A 13124-nucleotide genomic window follows, 5' to 3' on the forward strand; every position below is an offset into this window, starting at 1 on the left:
CCATTTTCATCTCATAACTTTTTCCCCTTATTACCTTGAATATTTATAGGGATATTTACAACAACTTTCCTTATTCTATAAGGAAATATAATATTACAATAATATATTAACTTAAGAAATATTCTATGCAATAATCTTTACAAAAAAGAATCTTTACTAATTAGGAATTTGGAATAATTCCCAACAATATGAAATAGTGAAAGCCATTATTGGAGAATTAAAACAACTTAAGAAGCGAGAGAGAGATAGGAAGAGGAGGAAGAAGAAGAAGTCAACGAGTAAGATAATAGAGAGGTGAGGAAAAAAAGGGTGAAAGTTTTAAACTGTGGCTATTCAGAAGGTTGTTTGACAAACCAACTTATCCTTAAGGCTAACTTAAAATATGAGGAAGTTAGAAATTTAGTTTTTGAGAAATTAAAATACGTTTAAGGATGATGTATAAGAGTTAATATAGAGAAGTTGTAAATAATAATAATAATAATAAATTATAATCTATAGAAAAAAAAAGAAAAAAAAGAAATTGAAGGTGGCCTGAAAGTCACTATAGGAAAAAAATAAGGAAGAAAATGAAGATGAAAGTAACATGAAACAATGAAAGCCATTATTGGAGAATTTGAAAAAAATAAAAAGAAAATAAAAAGAAAAGAAAGGGTCAAAACCACATAGGGAGTAGGGGTGAAAAAAAAAAGGAGACAAAGAAAAGAAGTCTACAAGTATGGTACTAGTTAGGTGAGAAAAAAAGAAAAAGAAAAAAGGGAGTTGTGTATCAAGGGTCTTCGAAAGGTCATTTGATATATCAAACATGGTCCATTTCACGTGAAAATCAAGGAGGATATTCTATTTTATAGGGGAAGATTGTTACGGAATTTGATTTCAAAGTTAATGGTTAGGTTCTTGGTTTTTGGTAGGGTGGTTTATCCTTAAATTTTTTTTTAAATATATTTTATTGTGGTGAAAAAGATTTGCTTATATGTATGATGTTTGTTGGTGATTTCGTATGAGTTTTGCTTACCTTTTATTTTCTTGATGATTCAATAAATTTTTTATTGATGTAAGTGAAATGATCATTGGATGATAATTTAATTTATGAGAATCGAAGGAAAAAAAAAATTTGTGTTGAGCTTTGAGACTATTGGAGTGTGTTAAATGTAAATGTATTCCTAAAATAATATTCATAATATGATGCTATTATATATATAATGATGATAGATTACGTAAAATGAGAGAGAAAAAAAACAGTGAAAAACAAAGACTCTAGGAGAGGCTGAATTAAGAAAAAAGTAAGATCTATAATATGAAAGACATAAAAATGTACTCTATGAAGACTTTGAATGAGAAGTATATTTGGATATGGATTCATAACCTTTAATGAAAGCTTGAGAATAATAGTGTACTATATAATTGAACGTTTCATCTGCATTTGCATTTTCTTTTAGTTACCAAAATACGTGTATATTATATATTTGAGTTAAATTAAAATATTCAAAATTAATGTTTGAATGTCTGTTTTAATGTATTTTAGCTAGCAATGAGATAGAATAAGCTATCATATCATTTTGCATATCACATCATCATGAACTAAACATGCGATATGATAGATGGTGGATTATATTTTCTCACATTTTTTTTTTAATATTGCCTACCTCTAGGATCAAATAATCTCAAGTTGAGATCAAATATAACCTTAAAGGGATTTGAAAGCAGGTAAAGTGTAAAAGTATGATTTCCTTCTTAATGGGATGGGGTGGTTGGGATAAAAATCAAACCCATCCTGAAACTAAAATATAAAGCCTCTCAATACATATCTCAATAGAGCATGGTGAGCCAGATTACTTAATAAACCTAACCCATTACCATTCTAAGGTAAGAAGGATACTTTTGTCGATAGAAGTATGTTACTCTTAAAGGGTTTGTAAGAAAATTATTTATAAAAGTCGAGGAAATGATAGGAAGATGTGAAATTATTGAGAAAGGATGAGAATGAATTATCTAACTTAATTTATTTCAAATCAATAACTATCAATTAAAGATGACACAAATATAAACATGATATCATGTTCTTATCCCAATCTAACTTATTATATTCAACTATCAATTAAACATGACAAAAATATAAACATGCATTAGTAATGTTCTTATCCTACATACTAGATACTGCCAAACACCAAAAGGAGTTTATAATTACAAAGTTGCCCTTTAAATTTGGGAATGAGTTCAAAGTTGAACTTGAAAATGTTTTACTTCTTTTACATGTTAAATATCAATATATGATATCACACAAGCTCTAAATCAATTTGTTTCTACAAAATGATTGAAATTCTAAATTAATATTAAAAATGTCCCTTGGATAAAAACAAGAACATAAATTAAAACTTACAAAATAATAGATATTAAGGGATTGTTTGTTTTTTTAAGTATGTTATTTTAAGATTTAAAATAAAAGTAAAAGAAAGAAATTATTAAGACAAAATTGTCTTAAAAAAAGTGATTAATTAAAAAACAAATAATTTAAGTTTTAAAGGAACTTGTTGCTTTAAGATTTAAATAAATAAATAAATAAAATAAACAACTTCATAGTAGACTTAAGTTAAATTAAAAATTTATTTAAATTTAAGATTAAGGAAAACTGCTGATTTTTAAAAAGGATTCTTAGCAAGCATAATAATACCAAATTTTAATTATTACATAAGATTAATTTAGTTACATTTAGGGGTTGTTTGATAAAACTTAATACTTATTACTTAATAACTTAAAGTTGACTTTAAGTTAAAATATGCTTAAGTTGTTGACTTAATATTTATTACTTAATTCTTATTTTAAGTATTAAGATTGTTTAATAAAATCAATTTAAAATTTATTTTAAATCATTAAATTGACATATTTATTTTTATAAATTATAATTAGAGTAAAGGAAGTCAAGTAACAATGAAAGTTGTTGAATAGTAAAAGAGATCATGGAGATAATTAGAATAAATAAATAAATAAATGTGAAATAAAGATGTCAACCTAACAAAATTTATTTATTTATTTATTACTTAAAGTTGTTTTTGATTTTACGTCATATCATTAAGTTTTTTTTATACTAAATATACTTAATTTATTTAATAAATTAAATTAAATTATTTAATCACTTTAAGTTATTAAATTGGTTTAATTGAATTAATAAGTAGTGTTGTTTAAAATGAAAAAAATAACATATTGTAACACTTTGGAGGAGAGCACCTTTTTATGCCCATTCTTAAAAACAAATTTATGCTTATATGCCATTTTTCATATATATATATATATTTATATTAATCATGAATTTCCCTAAGTAGGCTATTGTTTTACTCCACTCCACTAACATTCAACACGACAACGAAAAACATCAAATGGATACTTGCTTAGCATAATTCCACTAATGGACGTGGTCGCGTGGAAGGAGAGCGCGTGTGAGGGGAGCAAAACCAGCTTTCTCGTGAAGCTGCCGAGCTGTCTCGGACTAAGCCCCAATGAAGAAAGGGCCCCACAGGTCACCCGGTCAGCCGCGTACCTTGTCGTCCCACGTGTCACTTAAAGGCACGTGAGTTGGCTCCCACGTTGTCGGTTTGTCCCTTTGCTTAATTAAACCCCAAAAATTCGTATCTGCTCTAAACGCTGCGTTTCATATCCAACAACATTTGCTTAACCTATACCTTCACCTCCAAGGCACATTCACAAGCCCTAATCCAAATAGCACATCATATTCAAACAATCTTATGTTATAAAATAAGAATATTCTTTTATTTAATGTTACTTTTTATTTATTTATTTATTATTATATTTAGATTATATATTAAAAAAATATAAATATAAATATTTTAATATTTTTTTTTTATAATTCACTTTCATTCTTATTACTACTTAACATTTTTTTTCCACGTATCAAACACATTAAACTTTATTTAGTTTTTGGGAAAATTTGAAAAAAAAAAAGAGAAAAAAAAGAAAGAAAAAATGAAAAATAATTTTAAACTTAATAAATTAATTTTATATATTTTTTCAAACTCATTTTACTTATTTTTTCCACGTGAATATTAAATAATTTAAAAATATATAAAATTTTGACAAATTTTAATTATATTATATTTTATTTTAATATTTTTTTATGGTGAAATCAAATATAAGAAAATTATTTTTTTAGTAATTTTTTTACTTAGTATTTTTTGAATCAAATAAATGTGGTCAATGGTTAAAATTGATTTATTGGAGTTTGAACCGATGGGAATCGCCAAATATGCAGTTTCCTTACATTCCCAAACAATGAATGCATTGGGCAAACTATGTCCCAACAAATTGTTTAGACAAGGCCCCACTATGGAGTAGTTTGAAACCATTAGTTTATGGGTTGGTGGCCAAATAACCCTAAATAATAATGATAATAATAAAAATAACATCTGCCCCCTTTTCCTCATATATGTATTTATCTCCTTTCTCCTTTCTCCTTTTCCTTTTTAGGTAGACCCCACCGGCCACTGATAAAATGCATCTCTTTAGGTTCCAACTTTCTAAAACAAGGTTTTGTGCTGTTTGTCTTGCAAGCAGTGGACAGCCCATGGAAACAAAGAAAGGGGGAGTGCATTAAGAAATTATAGTAGAATATGCTTTTGCCCCTAAAAGTCTCATACTTTAGACTTTAACCTATGCTTTATGCTAAAGTTGAACACACCACCTAAGCTCTCTACATACTTAATCAGAGCCTTTCATATATATATTCTCTCCTCTCTTTTTTTGTTCTTTTTTTTTCCATTATATACCTTAATAGTTAATTAACTAACTAGTGTCATGTATCTAGGCTTAGGTTTAGGTTTATTCATGAGGTGTCTTTGCTCTCCTTTATAAGGGTTTGCTATGTGTATTAAGAATAAAGAAAGAAAAAGGTTAATTTAATTAATAAAGAGTCCATGTGTTATGTGACTCTCTTTTTCAAGACCAAGCATTTATATATGTATATATATTGGGTGTGTTTTGGAAGAATTATTGCAGGTTTCAAAAGACATGTACATGGGGTGAGTGTGGAGGATTGGCTTTTGTGATTGGAATAAGTAAATGAAATTTCAACAAGATATGCTTAGATTTGAGCCAACATTGAAAAGATCCTTTGCTATGATCATAAGGTGGCAATAAGTAAGAATAATTTGACCCCAAGTGTAAAGCTTAAAATCTCCAACCCTTTCCTTCCTTGGGCAATTAATTAATGTATTGTAGTTGATGAAAGCTACCACTGTGGTTCAAACGATTCATAGAAATGATGACTTTGTGTATGCTTATCATGACTTGTTTCTTTAGCTTTTCACTTTTGAAGGGGTTTTTATATTTTATTTTTTATTTTTTATTTTATAATTTTTTTATTCTTAGAGTAATATATGATTCTTAATCATGGGATTTTGCATATAATTTGATTAGCTGTAGTGTAAAATTAAACCTTATTTTAAATGTTAGATGAGAAAGAATAAATTGGAGAATATTTTAAGGATTTATATATTTTGGGTGAAGAAATAATTAGAGTAGTTGATAGATGGCAGAGGAGAAAATTAAAGCAGATTCTGAAGAGATAATGAAGCCAAAGAAATAAAGGGAGGGAGGGAGGAAGGGAGGGAGAGAGGGGAGGGGAAAAGTGGAAGGGGAATAGAGAGAGTGGTGGAGGCACTAGGGAGAGAGGCAGGAGACAGGCGGGTCCCATCATCATCACACCCTCCACCACCTTCCTCCAACCTCTATACTGTCTGCCACCCGCTTAACACCTTCCACCACCATTTTATTCATTCATTCCATTTCATCTCTCTCTCTCTCTCTCTCTCAAAAGAACACTTTGGATCTTCTTCTTTCCTCACTTAATCACATCCCTATCTCTCTTTTATTCCTTGTGATGGATAGTGGTCTGAGTTCATTAGGTGGTGGTAGTGGTGGTGGTGGTTGTGGTGGTGGTTCCTCTACTAACGAATCTGTAACTACGGTGTCAAAGGTGGAGGTGGTGGAGCAGATGTCAACCGAGGCCTCTTCTTATCCGGGGGAGGCTGAGCTGGAACTGGGTCTGGGTCTCAGCCTTGGGACTGGTGGTGGTGGTGGTGGTGGGTTGGTGAAGCCCAAGCAGCCCTCTTCTGCATGGGGTGAGTATGGCAGAATCCTGACGGCCAAGGACTTCCCTTCTGTGCTTTCCAATGCTTCTTCCACTGCTCCTCGCTTCTCTAATTCTTCCGCTGGTCCTGTTTCTGGGACTAAGAGAGCTGCCGACTCTGCTGTTTCTCAAGAGGTTGGATCTGCTACTGCTGCCAGGTTAGATTTCTCATTTCTCCCTCACGACACTCAATATTTTATCGTCCTTGCTTCTGCAAGAATTTGGAAACTTGGCTCTGAAGTGTGCTGAGGTTGTTGCATAAGAGCTTGTATTCCAAGGTTGCAAATAATAATAAATAAAAAAATCTAAACTTCAAAATTTTATCCCTCTATTATTTTCCTACCTTTTATCTGCTACCAAATGGTGACTATTTTTTCTTCTTGCCTACTTGTTTGATGATTTTCTTAAACTGTTAGTTTGGTGTTTGTATTTCCTTTCCCTGGTCTTTCTGATTCGGCCCTGTCTCTGCCTTTATTTCTTTTTTCTCTCTGTGTTAATAGGTTTTCCTGATCTTGATCAAGTGATGAAGCTGTGTTTTTATTGGTATCAGTATCTTTATTTGGCCATCCAGAGTTTTTTCTTTTTAATCTGTATAAAGAGCAAGAAAATTTTCGCTTATTACTCCATTAATTGTTAATGGGTTTTTTAAGATTTCTTTAATTTTCTGTGGGTTGTTTCGATTTTATTGGTTGTCCCAGTAATTATTGAAATGCTTTGAGAATTGAGATATGGCTTACCCTGGTCACTGTTCTTCAGTTTAACCCCTCAAACTGAGTTATTATTCACTAGTGTAATTTGTTTTGTGGGAGCAGTCAGGTTGTGGGATGGCCTCCAATCAGAGCTTATAGAATGAACAGCTTGGTTAACCAAGCAAAAGCCCTAGCTGCTGAAGATGACAAGGCTGACAGCGAGAATGATAAATTTAAGGATACTTTGAAGAAGAAACCTTACACTGGTAGCAACAAGAACAATTCTACTGTGAAAGAAAAAGGGCATCTTGGGTTTGTTAAGGTGAATATGGACGGATTGCCTATTGGGAGGAAGGTGGATTTGGATGCTCATGCCTGCTACGGGACACTGGCTCAAACATTGGAGGACATGTTCTTTAGGCACAACACAACCATGCCTCCCATTCGTAAGTTCTTCTCTCAAATTCTTTGTCTTGAAAATGTTGGAAGTGGATAGAAATACAAAGACTTCTTTGTTGATCACTTAATTTATTGGAAATGAGAAAACAATGTGAATGTTTCTTCTTGATTAGGGTCTGATGTAGAGAAGGGACAATCAACAAACCCCTCCAAGCTTTTGGATGGATCGTCTGAGTTTGTGCTCACTTATGAAGATAAGGAGGGAGACTGGATGCTTGTGGGAGATGTTCCTTGGGGGTATGCTACTACCATTACCTTGGCAGTTTATACACAACTAGTCATGAGCGGCTGCGGCCTAACAGGAAATGCCCTATGTGGTAGTTTGGCTCAGCCGCTTTGTGATGCTCTGCTTGTGGATCAACCACAATAGACATTATAAGCATGCTAGCAAGTTTATGGTTGTTTCAGTTACTAATAGAGAAAGAAGAAACTGAACCTTGGAGTATAAACCTCTACTTGCAGCTTTGATGCTTGCATATTGGTTGGTGGTCCATATGAATTGATGGTCCACTTAATTCTAAAGGACCACAGTTTAAACACCGGAAGATAAATCAACCGCCCTTCCTTTCCTCTCAAACCGAAAAAAGCTTAGAATCTCCAGTGATGTTCTTCAGTTAAATAAATAAATTCTGTGAAAGCTAACAGTATGTTTGCTCTTGTTACTGAATTCAGGATGTTCCTCAGCACTGTGAAAAGGCTTCGAATTATGAGGACCTCTGAGGCTAATGGGCTTGGTATGTGATTTTGCAATCAATTTTATGGTCTATGGTCTTGAGATTATCCATTCCATTGCTCCCTTCCACCCTCCTAATTAGTCAAATAACTGATTTGCAGCTCCAAGATTCCAAGAAAGGAGTGAGAGACAGAGAAGCAAGCCCATTTGACACATTGTTGACCAATTTATTTTAGCTCGAGTGGTGAAGAAAACCCACAGTTTGAAAAAGGAAAATGAAAGAAAAGTAGAGAAGCTGAAAAGTCACAGCATTTTGCTAAGCTTGGTCTTTTGTTTGTCTTTTTTTTCTTTTTCTTTTTTTGTTATTGTCAACCATTCTCTGGTTCCTGCTCTTTTTTTTTTCTCTTCCTTGTAGGCCAAATTCAATTTTAGTGTTCATCATCTCTTATATAGTGACATACACACCTGCATACTTGGCTGAATGCTGCTTTCTCATACTGTAAATATGGGAGTGCTTGATATCTAGGGTGCCAGATTTTGCTGCAATCGAGTGGACTCAAGTTTTTTTCTCTTGGTGATAGAAGATAAGCTTGTGTGATTGATGTTCAAATCTTTCCTTTCTGTTGGTTGAGCGTGTGTTTTCTATGTTTTATACCTTTCGTTAGAGGATTTCCGAGCTGTTCATTTGTTTTGGAGCTTTCATTATATGATCAATCCTATGTATCTTTTATGTCTCGATCAGCCCATGCAGAAAAATTCAATGCATAGTTCCTTACTAAACAACCACATTGGAACAGCCACTAACCATTATCTAATGGCAAAATCCTTCCCACTTGGGAACAGGAATGAAAATAGAATGTTTGGCATGTGGGAATATGAATGGAAATAAGAATGGGATGAAGGTGAATTAGAATAAGAACCAAGTAGAAAAAAAGAAATCAAAATTATCAAAATCATAGAAATGAAATTGATTTTTCATTCTCATTTTTTATTCCACCATTTCAACTCAAGAAATAAAGGCAACCCATTAACTGTGATCAACATTCTAATGGATGGTATGCTTCTTTAGTATAATATTTCTTAATAATATCATATTTCCTTTTGAAATGAGGCAATCGACAATATTTAGATACTAAAATACTACCATTGCACACTGGAAAAGCACTGCTGCCACCACAGCAGGTTCCTAGTGATAATTTCCCTTTTTTTTTCCCCTTCTTATCTGGTCAAGATAGTTGCCCATCACTATCAGCCAAAGAATATTGGGATGAGATTATATCAAAGCTAAACTATTTGCAGCATGCTTCTGTGTATTTGCTTTTGTGACATTTCCTTTTCTGGTTTGGTGGAACTTCTTGCAAGGAATGCCGGCCGATTACAGCTTTGGCATCGAATAATGGAAAAGAGAATTGTCTTTAGCTTTTAAGGGTCTCGCTTTAAAGTGAATTCCTTTTGATTCTTCTCATATTAGTAGTGAAAGTAGGTGATCATGCAACAGAAGTCCATCCCTTTATCTGGCTTCGTGTGTTGCAAGCAAAACTGTATGAAAACCTTAAAGCTACTCTGATTCTTGAGGTTTTGAGTTGAACTCTTATAAATGAATCTTCATCAACTACAATGGAGAGAACTTCACCTTCTGGATTGCCCAAAGATTTACACAATCTGGTTTTTAGAGTACTTTGCATAGTTTGGGTTGATGTTTGGTTTACAGTATCATAAAGTGATGTGAGCTTCCATATTTATGTCATCTTTAATAGCCATTACTATTAGTGTCATCAATGGAGAATGACTGTGAGTGAGATGGCTATACATTTTTTAGTATAAATTTGTCTGCAAGCTGCATTAAGTTTTGGAACCTCAGAAGCAATGTGATGAAGTCCAAACTGTCCCAAACCTCTAAAGAGGATGATTCAGAGATTGGAATATTGTTTTCAAATTGGATAGTTATGAATACAAGAAAAATAAACAAATTCAAAACCCAGAACCCAAAGCAGTGTAGGCTTGAACTAGTGCTGCTGAAAAAGAAAAACAGAAAAAAAAAGGAATAGGCTAGTTGGTGGAGAGATTATGCAATCATACTGATTCTGAATGTGGGGATTATAGCCAATTGATTACTTTTGGTGGTGACCCATCTGCATAATGACCTCCTTTTAATTGATGAGAGACAACTGTATGGTACTATGGATGAAGAGAAGTTGCTGAGAAGGAGATTCATGGCAAGGTATGCTCCACTTTGTTTCTGCTGTTGTGAACATTGTTCTCAAAGTTTAAACCTTTCCCTTGTTGCAAAGGAAAGCAAAAGATGACCATAAGGACTTTCACTTTAAAGTGGCTTCTTTTCCTTTGTATGCCTTTCCCTTTTCTCTCCTCTCATTTTAGCCATGAAAGTGAAGTGTGTTGAGTCTGTTGACCCACCACCCCAAACTTCATTTTTTTCATTAAAAAGATTTTGCCTTAAACTCTTGTTATCAACACTAATAATTGCACGGGAATAGAAAGAGCTGGAAAGCTCAAATGGTCTTAACTGTTAATCTCATTTTCATTGCTTCCACTCAGATCATATCAGAACCAACGCCTTGAATGTGGGGATTGAGGGAAGAAAAAGAGGAAAGTCACATTATGTCCACTATAGATTGATTAGACATTATGAATTGAGTAAAAAGTGTCTTGGATCATTACTCTCTAGGCGTTGTGCCATTGTGCCATTCCTTTGGTACGGTCTAAATTGGAGCAGCAGCAGAGATGAATGATGCGAAGTGCCCCAGTTGTGGGCCTATTCTAGACCAAGAAAATGCTGCCGAGATCAAATGTTTCAGATGTTAGGGGCCATGGGAGTAATCTCTTTGTTTAGTTCGCCATTGTTTCTGTGATTTTGTGCACAATTATTTTGCTGGTTGGTAAGCAGACTTCGTTCCCCATCACACAGTGTGACACAGCTATACTAAAATGATTAACAATGCAGTCTTCCTTTTTCTCTTGTTTGGTTCATTCTTATATTGTTCCCAATCCCAAATAAAAGGGTAGGTGAAATCGAGGTACTTAGGCATACATGGCTCGATAAGATATGAAATAATAAATAAGATATTATATTTAATCTCATGTTTGGTTGAGAATGAGTTAGAATATAATATACTATCTCTTATTATATCTCATATTTAATAAAAAAATATAATAGGATAAGTGATTCAATAACTTATCATAACTCTTTTTCATATCCATTAATATGATATATAATAATCCTAAATGGAGATATATGACATTCACATTGAATGTATCATATTATATATACAATGCTTTTGCATTTTTAATAATATAATGTACTATTTTTTATTTGTAAATTGTAACTTCTTATTTTTAGCTAAAGCCATAATTTTCAAATAATAATATTGGTATGATAAAAGTTTTATCAAACATAAAAAGACTTTTTATAAAGTCAAAATAAAGCTTCTATAAGAAGTAATACTTTTAAAATTTTAATTTTCAGTTCTTTGAATAAAATTACTCAAATAGGTGTAAAGCCTAGATACACCCTAACCATGAGTCCCTGTCGTATTTTCCATTCTTCTTCATATCTCTATCTACTTTGTATAGTCTTTACAATATTCTTTATACAAAAAGGATTTATATTAATTAGGAATTTGAAACACTTTCCAATAATTTTCACTTTGGATCAAATTCCGTCAAGTCAATCTTCCATCTCTCCATAATACACTTCTAACTAAAATTCCTTTTATGATCATCATCATATGTGCTCTATTCTCTTTATAACAATATCTACTTTGGATCAAATTCCGTCAAGTCAATCTTCCATCTCTTCATAATACACTTTTAACTAAAATTCATTTTATCATCATCTTGTGTGCTTTATTATTTTTAAAACAATTTCCACTTTGGATCAAATTCCGTAAGTCAATCTTCCATCTCTTCATAATACACTTTTAACTAAAATTCATTTTATCATCATACTTTGGATCAAATTCCGTCAAGTCAATCTTCCATCTCTTCATAATACACTTTTAACTAAAATTCATTTTATCATCATCTTGTGTGCTCTATTCTCTTTATAACAATATCTACTTTGGATCAAATTCCGTCAAGTCAATCTTCCATCTCTTCATAATACACTTTTAACTAAAATTCATTTTATCATCATCTTGTGTGCTCTATTATTTTTACAACAATCTCTACTTTGAATCAAATTCCGTCAAGTCAATCTTCCATCTCTTCATAATACAATTTTAACTAAAATTCATTTTATCATCATCTTGTGTGCTCTATTATTTTTGCAACAATCTCCACTTTGGATCAAATTCCGTAAGTCAATCTTCCATCTCTTCATAATACACTGTTAACTAAAATTCATTTTATCATCATCTTGTGTGCTCTATTATTTTTAAAATAATCTCCACTTTGGATCAAATTCCGTAAGTCAATTTTCCATCTCTTCATAATACACTTTTAACTAAAATTCATTTTATCATCATCTTGTGTGCTCTATTATTTTTACAACAATCTCCACTTTGGATCAAATTCCGTCAAGTCAATATTCTATATTTCCATGATACACTTTCAACTAAAATTCATTTTATCATCATCTTGTGTGCTCTATTCTATTTACCTCTTTTGAATCTTCAACTTGTGCCCTATTACTAGTATGTTGTGTATGTAATAACTTTCATTCTAGTTTGTTGTGCCACAGGAAGCTTTGATATTGGTTTGTTATGTCAATGAAAGTTTTAATGCAAACAAAATTAGTTCAAGAACATAAAGATAAAATAATTCACACAAAGGTATATGAAGTTTTAACGTGATTCAGTCAACCATGCCTACATACATAGATGAAAAAAATTTATTTCATTATACAATTTAGAATATTATAGACGGCATAATTAGATATAATTATTGAGTTCTCTAAACATCTCTTATTTTCTTACTCCTTATATTTACATGCTATATTACAAGCCCCTCGTTCAATTGAGTGTCTTGACACTTTCCAATACCTTCTACAAACTAAATCCAATAGAATCTCGATAAATTAATAACCTTAATTAAATAATATTTTTTTTTACGATTAGAAACCAATATGCTAAACTAATAATTCGATAAATATATAAAATAATTTAGAAAATTTGTATAGCTTCATGCATTACCCACTTACTACATAACT

General features: G+C 32.0%; 1 protein-coding gene across 1 annotated transcript; it reads left to right on the forward strand.

Annotated features, from left to right (window-relative positions):
• Nucleotides 1-5632: 5632 nt before the first annotated feature.
• LOC100256286 (auxin-responsive protein IAA13) lies at nt 5633-8553 on the forward strand. Its single transcript, XM_002285447.5, has 5 exons — nt 5633-6294; nt 6949-7271; nt 7398-7521; nt 7957-8018; nt 8119-8553. Exons 1-5 carry the CDS (start codon nt 5888-5890, stop codon nt 8166-8168), a joined length of 966 nt encoding a protein of 321 aa, XP_002285483.2. The 5' UTR covers nt 5633-5887; the 3' UTR covers nt 8169-8553.
• Nucleotides 8554-13124: the final 4571 nt, after the last annotated feature.

Source organism: Vitis vinifera, chromosome 5 (assembly GCF_030704535.1).
Source record: "Vitis vinifera cultivar Pinot Noir 40024 chromosome 5, ASM3070453v1".
NCBI classification, from domain to species: Eukaryota; Viridiplantae; Streptophyta; class Magnoliopsida; order Vitales; family Vitaceae; genus Vitis; species Vitis vinifera.

Coding starts and splice junctions, on each gene's coding strand:
- LOC100256286 (XM_002285447.5), top strand. CDS start 5,888: ATGGATAGTGGTCTGAGTTCATTAGGTGGTGGTAGTGGTGGTGGTGGT. Junction 7,522..7,956: donor GTGGGAGATGTTCCTTGGGG/GTATGCTACTAC, acceptor TACTGAATTCAG/GATGTTCCTCAGCACTGTGA. Junction 8,019..8,118: donor CTCTGAGGCTAATGGGCTTG/GTATGTGATTTT, acceptor ACTGATTTGCAG/CTCCAAGATTCCAAGAAAGG.